The sequence below is a fragment of the Orussus abietinus genome, unplaced genomic scaffold, assembly GCF_000612105.2.
Source record: "Orussus abietinus isolate OABI.00-Male unplaced genomic scaffold, Oabi_2.0 scaffold551, whole genome shotgun sequence".
Taxonomy (NCBI): Eukaryota; Metazoa; Arthropoda; class Insecta; order Hymenoptera; family Orussidae; genus Orussus; species Orussus abietinus.
In genome coordinates this window covers 1-18,344 of record NW_019394848.1, presented here as the reverse complement: position 1 = coordinate 18,344, position 18,344 = coordinate 1, and the positions used below count along the sequence as shown (strand labels likewise).

Sequence of the window (18,344 nt, the reverse complement as noted above, 5' to 3'; positions counted from 1 at the left end):
TCATTTGATAAGCAGTTTATTCACAGTACATAATAGTCAGTGATGACATCTTTGAACTTAAAAGTCGCAAACTATTTCAAGTAAAGGTCGGATTTCTTTATAATTGTATATTGTTAATTTGTTTAGAATTGTAATACTCTAAGCAACATTGACTTATTTACTTTTTATTGTTTGTAACGAAAAATGTTCAAGTATATTACATATAGTACAATATTTTCTTTTGCCTTTGTCATGCGTTAGTATATCAGACTATTAAAGTAGTGCAAAAATATGTTTCTCCACGGCCAATTTAGGTTACTATGAATTTAAATTAATATTAAAACAGAGAACTTAAGGGTATATTTAAATGCAGCGGTAAAATGCATTGCTTGGTGATATCTCGAATAAAATAAAAGAAACAGGATTCAAAATCATAATTATTGTTCATATGGTAATTCTACGTTTAGATAATAAAAGTTAATGCTACTAAGTAACAATGTCAATAGGCAATTAAAACTTATACATTCATTCTTGACCTCCCATAAAAATGTAGAAAGTAGAATACTAATTAGATATAATTGGCAGTAGGAAGTGTTTGATTCATCAAGTTCTTGTAACTATTACATACGAATTAAGGTGATTTGTGCTGTACTGAATTTATGTTTAAGAAGAAGCCTACTTTACAAAAATTCTTCGCACCAATCGGTAAGGCATTGATAACAATCATTGGATTGTTTAGCATTGGCTGAACATGCATCTTTCATCCATTCTTGAAATAACTCCCTATTTTTTTTCAGCACAAGATACTGCCCAAGCACGACGTACGCCTGTAAAAGAAGGTTAAATGATATTTGGTTAAATGATATTTTCATGTTTTCAATGTCGAATACAATTTAGTTAAATAATACTCTAATAGATATAATACAAGTTTTAAGAAAGAATGTATGAATGTGTGATTTGTGAACTGGCGAGCACAACTGACTTCCCTTCAAATGTGCGTAGTACAAGCAGTACAAGGTATTATGAAAGTCATATATAAGTCAGATAGAGTCAAAATATTTATAAAACTTTTCTCCGAATTGGGTGCATCGAAAATTGAGAAACTTTAACACGTCATTATGATAGTCCTAATGAAATTCTTGAAAATCGCGATATTTCATTTTCCGAAAGAAAATCACGTTCTTCATTAGGGCCTCAATAATCATGCCCAAGTTCCAAATAACTCGGTGCACCTAGTTCGAAGAAAAGTTTTATAAATATTTGGACGTTTTATATAGATATATATCGTGCCCCTATATGCCGTTTTATATATATCTGAGGGGTCAAATTGTTCGCGAAAATATTCTCCGAACTGAATGTATTAATTCGTTTCAATGTTTACCACGTCACTATGGAGGCACTGAGGTAAGTCCTGAAACTTATGAATTTTTATTTTCTTTTTAAGTGTATTTATTTATCACGGACTAGAAACAATCTCGCGCGGTCTGTGCACGTTTTTGAGGTTTTACATTTTTTGAAGACAGAATCGAAACTGAAGAGTTTCAGGACCCTAGCTTGAACAATTTAAAATACCATAGAAATGGAATATTACAGAGTCAGATGGGAAAACATGGAAAATACTTTCACCAACGATTGCAAGAGAATGCTGGCTTGTCCCGTGAATAATATGTGTTTTTACGGCAAAAAAATTAATTGCAGCTAGCATCACAGATGGAGCTATTGGTCTGGTAGAGTTGCGGTATTGAGTAACACTTTGGCACATACTACAATGCAGACAGATGTCAAAATCAACAGGCAGTTCAAGAAGAACAGCAGTTTAAAAAAATCCAGCGTATCGTAATTAAGATGGAAAGTAATTTTCTTCCTGCTTTTCATTAAGGGCGCTCACCACTCTAGCGATTTTGTAGGGCCTCGCGGGGACAACGATTCCGAACGTATTTCTAAACCGATCGAGCTTAACGAGTGCTCATATCGAAGATGAAATGTTGACCTGTGTTTATATGGGAGCGATTTTTGATAAGTGGTCATTTTCATATAAAAAAGTGCAACGACATAATTTCAATGCCCTTTTAATGCTATTGCAAAGTATTACCCAATCCCGCGCAGCTACTTCACAGCTTAGTGTTTCGCTGCAAAACATTTAAAGTTTCGAGCGCTTAAAAATTATCTGGGTTCGAGACACCTAGCCTTACACACGCCAAGGTTTAACGCCGTTCACCACCAAAGTGGGGACGATGACTTCCACCGCTAGATGGCATTAGCATCGAATTCGGTGGTAACCAAAACGTACTTTCTCGCTCGTATGAGGGAGACGCGACGCATAATGGGCGGTGTTTAGCACGGACGAAAAATGTGTGCGTATTTTGCACGTATAGGACTCACACAACGGCTAGACGCCTCTGAACTAGGCGCCGAAACGTGTGTGACCCCCGGCCGCACGCACACGCCAGTTGGACACTCCGCCTAGAGTCGGCAACGGTTGTTAAGGAATGCCCAAATTCCTCGCGAGAAACTCGAAAATCCTGAAAAAGGTGCTCCACGGGGACAACGATTTTGAGCGTATTTCTCAACCGATTGAGCTCAACGAGTGCTCGTTTTAAAGATAAAATGTTGACGTGTGTTTATATGGGAGCGATTTTCGATCAAGCACCTCCTTCCTAGTTAAAAAGGCATTGAAATTATGTCGTTGCATTTTTTTATATGAAAATGACCACTTATCGAAAATCGCTCCCGTATAAACACAGGTCAACATTTCTTCTTCAATGTGAGCACTCGTTAAGCTCGATCGGTTTAGAAATACGTTCGGAATCGTTGTCCCCGTGAGGCCCTGCAAAATCGCTAGTGGTGAGCGCCCTTAATCCTCCTCTAATTGCATACGTTTACTATATCGTTTTAATTGATTATATATGAACAGCACAGTCATTACTTTTTTTTTTGTTAAATGTTAACTAAACTTTGAATGAGTATACCTTATCAAAACCTGCTGCTTCTAACCGTCTTCCTAATACTTCACCTACGCCGGCTAGATCAGTCACTGGTTTATCTCCCATTGGCTCAGCCACGAAGTTCTTATGCTTTTGTGATGTGCTCGACATAATGATACGATATCTGCGGGGAAAAAATGTATCAATTCATAGGATCAAGATCAAGAAAAAATTATATATAATCAATATTAACAGATTCTATATATACCCCTGTCCATAAGGCACCGGGCATTTAGTAAAATTTGAACGTGGAGGATGTTACCCACGCAACACACTAACATATAACATACGTATATGCAATTAATACACGAAAAATATATGTATCGTTTACGTATATTGAATGCGCGTACATGTTCATAAACCAGAATAAAACCAAATTATATGTATAATATCCGTATACTTTTTGATAATAAATTATCGTAACAGTATGAAAGAATTTTTATCCATAGTATACGTATAATTTGGAGGTATACATAGATTCATAAGTCAGCTATATCTATACTAGCTGTATACGAAGCATAAATGTGTATGTTTTATCAAAGCATGCAAGTTGTGACATGGTATTTTTATTGGAATATACTGTCACAAGATTTAGTCAAGAAATGATGTACAATATGACTCGGGTTGACGGAGCACGTAATGGAGTGGGGCCGTAAGGGTTTCGAGCAGAATTTTTGTTAATAAATTTATCAAATACTATTATCTTTATATTACATTTGTAAGATTTTATATTTCGCTTAGCTGGAGTTTCTTTAGCATTTAAATAAGTACGATTATTAGTGTCTTCTGCAAACCGCATCTTATCTTAGTTCCTTTATTTCAGAATAGCTGAAACAGCATAAACTTTCGACGATTAATACGTCTTCTCACATTTTACGTTTCTTGTTGTTCCTCATTTAAGTTAGGAGTATCTCCGCTTCGATTGTTTGCCTGTTTACGCCGAAATTCGAACAGGCTCACCGTTACGGGCTGGCATGATGTGCGTGGCACTTAACCGCCGCGGAAGAAGAATAGTAACGCTCAGGGCTGGCGACCGCACGGCTGAGCGAGCGCCGCTCAGGGCCTTCCTTCCTTCCTTCCTTCGCCTAGTGCGAATATTTAAGCGTTTCGAAGCCTCGCCGAATTTCTTAGCCTGTAAGCGCGACGGCCCGGCTCAGTACACGCAACGCTCAACCGCAAACAAACAACCAGGGCCGTCAAGACGTCGACAGGAGAAGCGACAGCGGGGTACCCACGAAGAAAACCTAGGGAACATCGTCGAAGGACAACTTCCACCATCAAGGGAGACACCTCCCCCCCGTCCATCGGGACCACGCAGGGGTTGGACCTGCAGAGGCCGCCGGATGCCGGACCCGCGGGGGCACGGCCTCAGTTCGTCCTGGCGGCGTGAGGAGGTCCACCCGCGGGAAGGGCTCCGACTTCCCGACCAGGAGCCGGACCGGCAGGCAGGAGCCCACCTGCGGCCTCCCGGACATCGCCGATATCGTTAAGGCAGCCATCTCTGTGTCCCCGAGGAGCTCGTTCGCCACCATGTATTGGTGCGGCGGACGGGCCAAAAAGAACCACGATATCAAGGATCAAGTGACACCCAAGACACCCAAGGCGACTCCTCGACGGAGGGACAGCTGGGGCCACGGCCCTGATCGAGCTCCAGGTCACTCGGGAACATCACCCAGGACCAGCCAGCCAGGACTCCTCACCATCGGCGAGGAATCTGCCGACCAGCCCGAGGGGGAGAGACCCTCATAGGTTCGGCCCTGGTCCACGCGCGCAGCGTGAGCCGGTCCCCGGTGGCGCCCCACCCCGGGAGCGCGCCGGCCGAGAAGCTTTGTCCGAAATTACGAAGACGCTAATTGGGCCACGGGCATCCAAATTAGGTGAATAGGGCCTGGCGGAAGCTTCTGGAAACCTAGGAGAGGAAACTCTATAAAAGCGGCCAAGGACCGCGTCCGTTCTTCTTCGCCCGATAGTTCTCAATTAAAACTCGTACGCGCATCGCCAGCAGATCTCGCCACCTTTCCCTTGCCTCGAGAAGGAATCAGTCGCCAGCAGCAACGGAGACCCGGAGGACCGCCACGTCGAGCCGAGGCGGTAAACTCTAAGGGCCGATAAGGTAACCGGGGCCCGGACCCACACCGCGGATAGCCTCCCTCCTCCCTTCTGTTGAATCGCGTTTTCTAGTTTCGGGCCTTAGTCCCTTTTTCTTTCTACCGCTTTTAATTAATCCCCAGGGGCCAAGTCGCGCGGGGCGACTGCCCTGCTGATCCTTCGGGGAGGTAGGGTCACGTGGGACCTTCCATTCCGTCCGTTCGCCTATCGGTCCAAGGCCCATGAGGGCCGACCGCTATCTATGGATTGTTTTAGTACATCAAAAGTTAAAAATATCTGTATAGTATATGTTCATGGAATGTCTGAAGTATTCTATTGGAATTTAGATGCACACCGGCATTCATCGAGGGTTTCCTCGCGGACCTACTGCCCCCTTCGGCCGCGCAGCGTACTAGCGGCGAGAGCAGCGCTGGCTGGAGAGGGCAGTACGTCCTTGAGGAAACCATCGATGAATGCCAGTGTACATTATATGTAACATATATGTTACCAGGGCATCTATATTTTCACCAATGAAATACGTTCCGTAAACGGATAATATATTTCTCTTTAACAGGCATTTGTATTTGCAGTATTATACATGCAAATGACATCTAATATATGTATGTTGTTTGTATATTACGGAATGGAAAATTGCCTTCAACAGACGTATAATATACTGTAACGAGCGCTGACGCGCCCGGCTTCGCCGGCATAGCTCTTCGCGGTGGCTCGACTGCGCCGAGATTGATCAACCAATTGTCGAATCTCGATCATGTGATCGGAATTTTTGTGGCCTGATGGAACTTTTGGCATCCTCAACCCCGATTTAAGGGGTGACATTTATCAGCGATTTTCTAAATACAAACCGGAACCCGTTACCTCTGTTTCGTTACACACATGTATACGAACGAAAACAGCGCTTTAGTAACTGGAGACGTGGCGAATTGTTCGCCAGGGACAAGGGGGGTTCGGAGCCGGAACGAGGAGGAGTTTCTCTGTCAATCATTAGATGTAAGATATCTCTCCATATGTATATATGTATGTGTATGTGTTGCGACGTATATTTTGGGGCTCACTCACACCCACGCCCTGCAAATTGTGACTCCGATGGAGGGCCCCCCCTCGTAAAAAGCCTATCCGCGACCAAGAAGGCGTAATATGGATTGGCGACTGGCGCGACCCGCCTAAATTTATTTAAGTGGCGCTAGGCATGCTATCACATGCCGCGAGCCCAACGGAAACCCCGGCAAAGAAAATCCAACGCGGTCGCGGGATATCGCGAAAGAGCCCCGAGAGCCGGCCACTCAGCCCCGCCAGACTCCACGAGGGACTACTGGGGGCACGGCAGAGTTGGGAGGGGGATCACGCTAGGAATCCGGAGTCGATTAAGTCGGTCGGATTGGAAGACGGGATTAATTAAACGAAATAACAGCAACTACTGACCAACAACAGAAGCCCCTTTTATTCAAACAAAAGAAACAAATGTAGATCGAAACACTTCGGGATCCTTGCGGCATTTTAACAATTAGGTCCCTACACGGAGAGAAGCCGCCAGCTTCTCTCCAGATTTCTGTTCCGGCGCGACGGAAAAAACGAAACGGAGCACAACGCCCAAGACACCGCCCGGACTCCACGAAAGAAACGGGCGGGTCGATGCCGATTAACCGGGGGAGTCTCACACGACGTACGAGGAATAATTACCATACGAGAAAAAGGGCTTCAGTCCCGGCGCGAGGGACGGTCGCTAACGGGATTTCTTCCTAAAATGGCGAGGCGCCACGTGGTCCGAAAAATGGCGGGAGATGGGTCGCGTGTCGAGGAGGGTTACAAACGAAGTTTTCGTTGCGTTGAGCGGAACAGAGAAATGCAAAAACCTACAGAGGGTTTACTCACCAGGTACACATATCGGACACCGGTGGCAGCAATCGGGCGGCTACGGGGTCGACGAAAGCAGCGACGCAGGTTCACGGGCTCCACTCCGGCGACTCCCGAGGTATCCTGGAGAATGACTCCAAGGCTCGGAAGGATTGCCGAAATGTGGAAAACCCTCTCCGCTGGCGCCGCCGGGCCGCCGAAAACCGCCATGCTCCAGCAATTAGTGATTCTTACGCCAGGTATCAGACAGCGTGACACGGCGAAGCATTTAAATGCCCCGATTCCTTCCGAATCTCAGCTGCGACTCGCTAAATGAAAGCGCTCGGCCCAAAACTCCTCCTCAACTCGGACCACAGGTAGTTAAGGCCCGATAGCCCCTGAAACCTTTTCCGCAGCCCTCGCCAATTAACTAATTTAACGCACGCTATACATAATATTTACAAAACACATACTTACGGCTACAGATTGTCCATGATGACCCCAAGAGTCGCCAACCGATGCTGCAATTCATAATTATTTAATTGGATACTTACCACTCCCACCGTGCCCCCACTTGTGATGGCAGAATTCTGCCACGTCACAATATTTACACCCTCAACAATTTTAATGGCACTGTAACTTATCCGTTAATGTGCATTTTGAAATTCTAGTATCAAATTTGGATTTAGCGACCACAAAAAGAAAAGGTCACGGGCCGCGTCGTCGCCATCCGCTCCAAGAGCCGCCTCGAAAACAACGGCCGACGAGTGGAGCAGGAACGACACAACCTGACAACCTGGGGCCACGGGTCGTCCGTCGGGTGCCCGGCACCGCCTGTGGAGGGGGCCCTCAGTTGGTCCTGGCAGCGAGAAAAAAGCCGCCCGCAAGAAGCCCATAGAGACCTTGCGCTTCCTCGACTACCCTTGTCTCTAATGAATCACCAGTCCAAAATTCTTGTTCTTTCCCTCCTTTACGATAGATTTCCCCAACGTTCCTATTGGCTCCTCATACTCTCCTACCACTTCATTTTTCCTCTCTACGAAGCAACAATGATTATTCAACTACGAGAAGACGACACTAGATTTCCACGAGAGAAGCGGAGGAAACTCCTCACAAGAAGCGTCAAGCTACAGCCTACACTTTTTGTAAGATTCCACGTTGAAAGTCATCTAGAATCTAGGGGCTTTTGTTACAACTGCTACAACACCGGAATTCAACAGTTATAGTTCTCGAAAAAATACATTTTTTCTCGAAAACCATTACTTTCTGAGAAACATTAGATATATCCCTAAACTATAAATGTATGATTAACTGCGGGAGATCTTTATGTAGTAAATACGGGAGAACGGGGGGTGGTGAGGAGTAAAAGTGACAAGTTAGGTTAGGTTATATATTCGGCTGCCCCCTTGCCAGACATACAACAGGGGGTCGACACTGCCATGTATTGGGGTGTAACGCTTTATGCACTACTGCCATCTTCGGTTGGAGTAAACCTTCGCGAACTAAATTATTTCGCGGGCTATTCAAATTCATTTATTAAACGAAGGGATATTTTCGGGATTTAAAAAGTACTTGCAATGATTAAAACAGGCGTTGCTTAAACTGACACACACAAATGTAAGAAAACAGTATATTAAACATAAAATAAGTAACAAAAGTGTCAGTGGTGCAATGCCTGTTTTAAATCACTGTAAGAACTGAAATAATTACATTAAACATTAGTTAAAAAGTCACATATTTATTAAGATAAAAATATTAATTATTATGAATGTATAAATATACAAATTCTATACAAATTTAATTTTTGTTATGATTACTTTCATGCGGAAGGATTAAATGCGATCTATAGACCGCATTTAATCCATTTAATTATTACAATTATTATAGCAAGAAACTACAAACTGTTCTTGATTTACACTTTTACTCACAAACTCACGTTCGCGATTTAATACGCGAGGTAATCGAAACTTGTGAAAATATTGCCACTAATCGAGGTTAGGTTCACTTTGGTTCAGTTGTCCCGACTATTTTTATGTGCATCTACGCTGTGCCTCCTGGAATCTCTTGCTATTGGTTAGAAACATTTTTCTCTGTTCTTCTCTTTCTATTAGACTGAAAAGTCACGACACCAGCGCAGTCTTTGCTTGGAGTAGGTGAACTAACTTCAGCGTTACACTTCTCCCATAAGGAGTGTCGACTCCCTAGACATACAATGATTAGGGTAGGGTAGTTAAGTTAGTTATATGCACTTGTTTTGTATTTCAGAAATGTATCTCATTTTTCTCGAAAAATAACAATTTTAGAATAAAAGTTTATAGAACATAAAATATGTATTTTCTCAAAAGCTACAATTATTATCTGAAACCTTTTCTGTGAAACCTATACTAATCGAAAAATGAACATTTGAAAGTTATCAACAATCATTTTCACCTTGAGGATAACATTTGCACCAATTTCTATTATCATATTCACAATCAGCGGGTCAAAGTACATGGGTATATGAAGTTTCAAATTAATCAGAGGAATGCCCTTTTCGGAATTTTATCCAACAAAATAATATAAATAAAAGAGTAACACTTCCTTTTATTAAGAACGATACCTATCTACTAGAAACACATAATATGAATTTAAATTTCAACGTTGTGTTTCTGTTCAGATTTTGTGATGAACTTCAATTCAAACACAAGAACATTTGGGTCAAATACACTAGCAGACGAGTCCAGGGATAGGATTCTTCTTACTTCAAAAGTATCGCATATACAGCATCCAATTCCACACAGATTTTACACCGTCAAAACTATCACTTTTCACTTCAAGCAGCTTTTGTCCCTTTTGTAAGATCGAAGAGGGTGAATTGTCTTACAGATTTATGGAACAGCATCCGATTCGACTTAGCATTATTCAAGAGCTCCTAATTCATGGAACATTTTTGGCTAATAAAATTACGTAATTTTCCCATTTATATGGCGTTTCCCTCTTGTAAGTCCATTAAAGGATGGTTTTCATTTATAGGGGTGAAGCACTAAATTCGGGAATGTAGTATTTATGGAGCACCTAATTTATGAAGTATTTTTTGTTAAAGAAGTTACCCAATTTTTTTTATTTATGTGGTACCTCCCTCTTGCAGGTCAGTATAACGGTGGCTTTAGGAGTGGACCACCAAATTAGGGTACATCGTGGAATATATTTGGTTAATAAGAACAATTTTCCTATATGTGTCAATTTCGCTTGTAAGTCTGTTTAGGGGTGGTTTTTGGCCAGAGGACTGGTGAAATGTAAATTCTGTAATGAATGTTTAGAGCATTGAACCCTTTGCGATTGGCAAATTTCTCTGATGGAAGTATCAGATAGTCGGAGCACATTTAGTCAGCTAGCAGCGTCGACTTCTATGACACTCTGAAAGTGCCGCCACTGTGGCGGCACCGATCGCAAAGGATTAATTAGCACCTAATAATGGACGCCGTAATAATATTAATTGCATTATAACAAGTATTATTTATATGTTTTCAAAGATACAAAATTCCCACAAAAACACCTTTTATGTAAAGAAAGACTTGTGCCAAATTCATCATTTCATACAGATATATTTTATGATAAGATTCTCACAACCTGATATTTCTAAAGACATGAAATCAGTCACCCCTACCAAATACATACATTGTACTTTATATATAAAATAAAATTGTACAGAAGTCTATCCATAAAATACTGACTACACACGCAAAAGTAATGAAGTCACTTCTATTAAATACGTGTATTGAGTTACGTAGAAAATAAAATATGTCTTAAAAGTAAAAAAATATTTGGTGAGCCCAATACTAACATATTTATCCATGATAGTCTTTCATGCAGTCAGATTTCTTACTTACTCAAACTGTGATAAAACAATAAACGTTAATTTCATTGTCCTTTAACAGCAATAAATTTTACTATAGAACGATTAAATGAATATTATTAATTATCAAGTAATAAGTTCGCAATTACTTTTACTACCATATGTAACACATCAAATAAAACACGTATGAATAGTTGTGCTTATATCAGTTTAAAGTTATTTCATTTCAAATAAGAATGAAACATTCTTCAATAGTTTACTAAATATTTTTTTTATTTTCAAAATACATTTTATTTTATATATAACACACAATTTATTTATTTATCAGAAGTGATTCCATTACTTTTGTGCATGTTATTATTACTTTATGGATGTTTTTGTACAATTTTATTTTACGTGTAACACAATGCATATATTAGACAAAAATAACTGATATCGTACCTTTTATGAGCTCAAACGCTACTTTGTAGAATCATTTTCATAAAATATGTGGGTATGAAATAATGAACTTGGAAAGTTATTTTTACACCAAAGGTTTTTTGAGAGGATTTATATCAAAGATGAAACAAATTTTTTTAGGAACATTTATTATAAGAGTATTATCCTTGATCGAATAGTTTTAAAGGATTCATTAGTATTAATTTTGTTCTAAGATGACCAAGCTATAGACTTATTATTTAAACCGGTTTCTTTATACATTTAAAATTACAAACAAGTGGATTATAGAAGTCGATCATATTTAGAGGTTTGTAAACCTCTGACGTACATAGCAGGTATAGTAACCTTTCCTACAAATCATAAAATATAGAAAGTTCATGTATTACTAATATCAACAATTAATAGTAATTGAATTACTTAACACTTTATCTATCGGAAGCCTATTAATTGGCTTTACGATGCTTGTAATTGTCATTAACTTCCAAATTTTCTTATAGTTAAGGTGTTAGTAAATCTATATTAGAACATGAAAAAATGTATGTGCAAAATTTTAATGATTTATATTCTATTACAACAAAGATTTGAATAAGCATTTTGAAAGAATTGCGGATGTCAATACATCATATATTAGTTACATCTACTATAATAAATCTATGCACTTTAACACATAATGCAATAAAAAGCAGAGGCAAATGCTTTCGGCTTTTAAACATATCCCATGCATTTAAGTAATAAAATAATTTCATCAGCATATGATTACTTCGCAAATGTTTGTATTTGGTCACTCGAACCATATATTAAACAAAATAAATTATCTTTGACCTTGCAATCTAACATGTATGAATATAAAAAATGCTTCACTGCCAAATACACGATAGTAAGTTAATATTTTCATATTTTTCCGAAACTTGAAACACAAATAAAAGTAAGGAATGTGAAAATACGAATCAACGTGTACTTATAAATATTATAAAACTACATAAGTTATTGTAGTAAATACATACATTTCGCCGCATCCAAGTTAAACGTGAAAATGACGTTCCCAGGCACTCCAAACAATAAAAATTAATGAAAATTTGTGCCCGCCGTCAACAAAAATAAACACCGATAGATTAACACATTCCGTGTGTATCACAACAATTATTTACTAAGTCATCACCGTCCATCACCGTCAGTTACAAAGTCTCCATTGATTACATCTCCATCGTCCTCTTAAATCCAGGATTTATCGGAACCAGATCCAATAAATCGCTGTCTCCATAAAAGAGATAAGTTGGGAGATTGCTCACAGCCAGGGATGCGCGATCGCGTCCTGTGCTGCCCCCGGTGGTGGATGCAGGCGGCTGACATACATACATTGCTCCTTAAATATTTTTAAAGGAGCTGCGCGCAAGGAATTTGAAACTATCGGTATTATTTACTCGTACTTCGAGTATCGCCAATTATATCTTAGGTAGTTACAATTCCTACAATTAATTAAAAATACTTTTGGACGTAGGTAATGCGTTCTTCAGAACCTTAGAACATGTTTTTTTCACGATTCTATCCATCTCTGTCATGACACCCATGAAGGCCATTAAAGTGAAGTGAAACACCCTTCAAATCAGTCGATTCGAATACAACACTTTTTTTTAAGAGTATTAGACCAAACTGTCCGAAACTTTGACACATCACTCCTGATCATCTAAGAATTGTCCTGACACATTCAAAATTTGGATTTTTTAACAAAATTTGTTAACTCAGCCCAGACTAGAACCAAAATGGCGTCAAGCTCTCATATTTCGATCAATATACAATTATCGAAGGCTCTGATATGAGAATCGAAAGGTTCGGGACAATTTTACGACAATTTCGAACACTCTGGTAATCGATAAACTCGCATTTGAACGGGATAAGTTCAAAAAAAGTGTTGTATGCGCTTCTATGCTAAAACGATGGTAATACGAGGTCTCGGAGTGAAAAATTTAATTGACCTGGAAATCACAGATGGCGCAGGGTGTCCCTCTGCAGTCAATTGGGGCTCCAGAAAGCTTGAATCCTGAGGATTTCTGGAGTTTTACTTCGATTTCTTGATATTTATTGTACGAAAACGACAGGTGGAGTATGCCATTTGGTACAATATTCAATATAATTCGACACAGCTGTCAATATAAAAACGAACGTCGGCAACGTAGGTGTTTAGACAAATCTTCTTTATCGACGTTGATCAAGTTCTTCGACGTGTTTCACTTCACCTTAATGGGCTAATTTAATAATTTTATAGAATATTGAAAGCCAAATTTGGTTTCCTCAAAAGTAGAAGGGAATGTATCCATTTGACTGGCTCACTGGAATCATTCTTTCTTAAAACAATCTATGGTTATTACGTTGTCTGTCGATTATAAAAATCTTGAATTAATCGAAGCTTAATGCTCGTTAATTTAAATTTATTGAGTTCTTTTCAAACGGGTTGGTAAGAAGGACAACAGTTTTTGTTATGAGTACAAATAGTGGATATGGTTTTAGATACCTAACCCTCCCATTCAATTTTCTATCATAAAATTGCAGGATTCTGATTTTTATCATGAAATATTGAAATTGTTTTTAAATTCATAAATAGCGTGAAAATTCGGTGAATGATATAACGAACGATGAATGTCAATGAATAACTGGAATAATTATAACGTATCCTAAGGAATACGCATCTATTGCCTTTTTAATGAAATCATGGTATGAGTGCTACTGTTTGCGAGAACTAGTTAACCGTCGACGTTATTTCCTTGTCGTTTTGAATTACTAGACTCATCTATTCAATGATCTTTTATTTTTCTGCATCCATTTCTGATGCTATTTAACATAATCAATTTTTTTCTTTTCTTCCTTGCAGAGATTGTATGGGTCATTATGTACATTCGACTTTCTCTAACCCCTCCTTTTTCTGCACAAGTTTTATGCTCCGCATTGCTCAAATGTACTGAAATTTCTATGAATAGAGGATAGACCTTCAAGTATACATATTCTCATGAATAATGAAACAAGTTAAAATAGTGTCATTCGTCTGTCAGTCTATGTCCTAAGCAAAATATTGTATTGGTTTCACAATACAATTTAATTAACGGTAACATACTTTAAGAGTTCGTGACCATTGAAATGAACATTCTTACAATCCCACAGGAACGCGTTTAATTTGTACAAAAGTGCTCCTCTCTGTAAGGATATCAAGAATTAAACAATGTACTGTGTTTCGATAGCCTCATAGCTAAATTTTCTTTTTCGAAATGCCGGAACGATTTTGACGCTTCTTGAAAGGCGCCTTTTGGACGTTTTTACTCTTCCCTGTGCTGGATCTGCGAGCGAATTTAGTCGATTTTTCTTTCCTCTTGTCATTGGCCCTTTAAATGGAATGATTTGTATTTAACAATATTATTTATTACGAATAAACAGGAGAAATAAAAATATGAATTCACTTACTCGTGACGCATTCTCTTGACGCCTTTTCTACTTATATCAGTCAGATCATCGACAAAAGATGACTTCTTCCTCTTCAGTGATCCTAAATTATTAAAAAAATGATTGAAATACATTCGATATCGATGAAAGATGGATATCTGTAGATATCAAATAAAAGGCCTAATGAAAAGGAACTAATTAGTTATTTCTTATTTCAAAAGCATCTTAAGTTTCCAATCATACAATTTTCGACAGCTAATTTTTATTTATCAAAATTTTCAAGAATTTACGAGACTATGAAGTCATAAAATTTAACGACACACATCCTTTTTCTTGAAAAAGCAATATTTTTAAAACATATTGTTCATGTTCTCTCATTCCAGTCATTAGATAGAAATTTCATGCCCATTTATAAACACTTACCTCCCTTCGATGCGCGATAATCGATGTCAACAACTGTTCTGATCTTCTTCAACTTGTTTTTCTTCTTGGCTAGTCTTGCCTGATAAGCTGCCACCTTTTCCAATTCTCTGGCTGCTCTATCGTCAGCTGTTTCTTGGTGTAGCGCCTTCTTTTTCCTTTTCTTGGATTTGGCATATTCCTCCACCAAATTGGGAGGTTTCATTTCCTTCTGTTTGTTACCTTTATTCTTCGGCTGTTTCTCAGTTAGGGTTAATCTTTCTGCAATCCAAAGCAATCAAGTATTTTTAACTCTTATTTAAAAGAAAATACTTCGCGAATTTTTTTAGTTTATAAAATTCTTGTTTCGCCCAAAAAATATTGGGTCGATGCATAAGTTCGTGCGTTTTCTTGTAACTTGTTTTCCTTCCTTGTAACTAGTTTTGCTAGTTCAAAAAAACGCACGAACTTATGCACCACACCAATATATTCCATCTTCTCTGATTTTTATCTCAAATGATTCTTATTAACAATGTACTACCGAATGATTAATGGAAAGCCAATATTATGTTAATTGAATACATGTTTGATTCACGTTTAGAGATAGTTATAATAAGAAACAAACCCTTTTCTTGTTTCCTTTCTTTAGTATTTTGGAACCAACTTCTCTGATTCTTATCATTGCCGCCTTTAAGTAATTTTTCAGTTCTATTGGCTTGATTCTCTAACTTGGCTAATTCTCGTTCATTTCTTTCTTCTTGTAGGATATTTTCTACGCTCGCCTCGAGCGACTGTAATTTAGCGTTATACTTCTCAATAATGTCCACGGGTATTACCCGATTTTTTACAGGATTCCTAGCTTGTTTAATAATTTCTTTTACCAGAGACCTTTCTTGCTCTCCAGCTAAGGATACAGAGACCCCAACTCGACCCGCACGAGCTGTTCTTCCAACTCTAAAGGTTAGTAATAGATGAGAATTAGTAAATCATTGTTTAATAATAAAAAGATAAAAGAGAAATAAGTAGAAATCCACTGAAACGATCTTTAGTCTTTTACCTGTGAATATAATGTTGCATCGTGGGAGGCATCACAAAGTTGATCACAGTTTTTACTCCGCTAATGTCCAAACCTCTGGCTGCAACATCAGTGGCCAATAATACATTTATCTCTGCATCTTTAAATTTTCTCAAACTTTCTAACCGCTGAGGCTGTGTTAGATTGCCATGCAGCTCTCCAACCTAAATATTAATTAGAAAATATAAATTAGATTAATGTTAATTTTATAGTAACAATTTTTACTGTGATAAACATGGATACCTTTACTCCAAGCAAACCTAGTAAAATGTGGAGTCTATGAGCCTGTTTTTTTGTCTGAACGAACACCATGGTGTGATCATGGAATGTTCTACAAATTAAGGCAGCCAATACTGCCTCGCGATCTCCCTCCCTATCCTTCCGAATACTGTAATTTAAAAAGTAGAGGAAACTATAATTAATTTAAATAACATTTATTAGTAATAATTCACGATTGTGCTGCAACAGAAACCCACCGAATGAATTCCTGCCTTAAATTACAAGCAACATCTTGATTGCTGTCTACAAACACTTTAACTGGCTTATCAAGAGACACAGCAGCCAAATCTTTTACTTCTTCGGTCATGGTAGCTGAGAACAAAACGGTTTGCCTAGTTCTTGAACATTGCTTAACGATATGTTTCATCTGCTCAGCAAAATATTCGTCCAACATCCTAAGGGTTTTAATAATTTCATCTAGTTATTCAGACAATACCTACACTTTAATATACAGAATACATGAATAAGCTAATTTGAGGAAAAATAAGATATTACCTGTCAGCTTCATCCAAAATTAACACCTCGATATTGTCCAATGAAAACGTCGGTGTATTGGCCAAATGATCGATTAAGCGTCCAGGTGTAGCAATTACTATGTCTGGATTCTTTCTTAAAATTGTTTCCTGAAAAGTAGAGCGTTAATTTTCAATTCGCTCTACAATAATAAAGGTACCTTTTTATTGGAGAATGACTTACTTGTATTTTGACATCCAAGCCTCCAACGGACAGTCCAACCTCAATCGTTGTAAACTTACATAGTTCTTTAGTAACTTGATAAACTTGTACACCCAATTCTCGTGTTGGTACAAGAACAAGAACTCTTGATACAGACGGTCCATCAACAGGCTTATATAATAATCTTTCTAAGGTCGGTAACATGTATGCAGCTGTTTTTCCTGTTCCAGTAGCTGCACAGCCACATATGTCACGGCCCATCAATGCAACTGGAATTGTGGCTGCTTGAATTGGAGTTGGGTGCACATAACCGATTGACGTTATTGCCTGTAGAATTATTATTTGATGTAATATTAATTAAGATAAATCTTATCAGAAGACTGGTATTATAAACAATAAATGAATGTACCTTCAACAACGGTCGAGATAAATTCATTTGATAAAAGGAGGCATGATCATCATATTCTTCACATTTTTCAAAATCCATGAGATTCTCTTCTTTATTTATAACTTTCTTTTTTACTTTACTTTCTTTTGTTTTGAATAAATCTAGAAAGCAAAATATTACTCCTTTAGTTACAAGATATAATGCAATAAAGCAACCGAATTTCTTGAATTATGAATCAATGCTTACCTTTTTTTAATTCATCATCAGAAAGTACAATACCATCCTCTTCATTTCCATACTCTAGTTGACTTGCAGTTTCTACATTTATAATTTCCTAGAAAACATTAATGTTAAGACGATAACAGCAATATTGTCTTCAAATTCCTTCAAATATCTTACATTGTCCTCCTTTCGGAATTTCTTAATCTTGTCATCAAGTTTCGTCTTTGCCTTCCGTTTGATATATTTATTGAGATCGTTCCAAGTATCGTGATTGTATTCCGATGCATCGGCGATGAATTGGAAATCACTTTCAAAATCCTTTTTCTGGGCTTTTTGATGTTTATGTGGCTGAAACTGCATAAACACAAAAATAAAAGTGAATGAAAAACACACCTACAATGACCATTTTTATAAAATCATGTTTCACGGGGTAAATAGTATAAATAAGGAAAAATTGTATAAACAATCTTACATCATCTTCGTTGTCTGATTTCTCCGAAAAATCCGTAACCTCCTGATCGTCTTCTATGGTTTTAATTAAGTCATAATCTTTAGCCATCGTATTGAATGAACATTAATTGAACTCGATTTTAACCTCCAAATGAATTAGTACAAATATGAGTTGGGAGATTGCTCACGGGCAGGGTCGCGCGATCGCGTCGTGTGCTGCCCTCTGGTTTTGTACGTGAGCTTTCACCG

General features: G+C 38.5%; 2 protein-coding genes across 2 annotated transcripts; both read right to left on the bottom strand.

Annotated features, from left to right (window-relative positions):
• On the bottom strand, window positions 1-12,378 carry LOC105700210 (barrier-to-autointegration factor B). Its single transcript, XM_012425869.2, has 3 exons — window positions 12,183-12,378; window positions 2,949-3,087; window positions 1-806 (listed from the first exon to the last, which is right to left on the bottom strand). Exons 2-3 carry the CDS (start codon window positions 3,072-3,074, stop codon window positions 660-662), a joined length of 273 nt encoding a protein of 90 aa, XP_012281292.1. The 5' UTR covers window positions 3,075-3,087; window positions 12,183-12,378; the 3' UTR covers window positions 1-659.
• A 1,939-nt stretch (window positions 12,379-14,317) lies between these two features.
• LOC105700211 (probable ATP-dependent RNA helicase DDX27) lies at window positions 14,318-18,283 on the bottom strand. The gene is made up of 13 exons (XM_012425870.1): window positions 18,118-18,283; window positions 17,823-17,999; window positions 17,670-17,757; window positions 17,445-17,584; window positions 17,057-17,362; window positions 16,856-16,983; window positions 16,558-16,755; window positions 16,325-16,469; window positions 16,064-16,245; window positions 15,632-15,960; window positions 15,031-15,288; window positions 14,629-14,710; window positions 14,318-14,549 (listed from the first exon to the last, which is right to left on the bottom strand). The coding sequence occupies exons 1-13, from the start codon at window positions 18,202-18,204 to the stop codon at window positions 14,417-14,419; spliced, it is 2,253 nt and encodes a 750-aa protein (XP_012281293.1). The 5' UTR covers window positions 18,205-18,283; the 3' UTR covers window positions 14,318-14,416.
• Between the last annotated feature and the right edge of the window lie 61 nt (window positions 18,284-18,344).

What these genes read in the sequence shown, in the direction of transcription:
- LOC105700210 (XM_012425869.2), bottom strand. Translation starts at nt 3,074, where the DNA reads ATGTCGAGCACATCACAAAAGCATAAGAACTTCGTGGCTGAGCCAATG. An exon ending in AAGCAGCAGGTTTTGATAAG is followed by an intron (nt 807 to 2,948) that starts GTATACTCATTC and finishes CTTCTTTTACAG; the next exon opens with GCGTACGTCGTGCTTGGGCA.
- LOC105700211 (XM_012425870.1), bottom strand. Translation starts at nt 18,204, where the DNA reads ATGGCTAAAGATTATGACTTAATTAAAACCATAGAAGACGATCAGGAG. An exon ending in TTAAGGCAGGAATTCATTCG is followed by an intron (nt 16,470 to 16,557) that starts GTGGGTTTCTGT and finishes TTTAAATTACAG; the next exon opens with TATTCGGAAGGATAGGGAGG. An exon ending in AGAAAGGAAACAAGAAAAGG is followed by an intron (nt 15,289 to 15,631) that starts GTTTGTTTCTTA and finishes TTTGGATTGCAG; the next exon opens with AAAGATTAACCCTAACTGAG.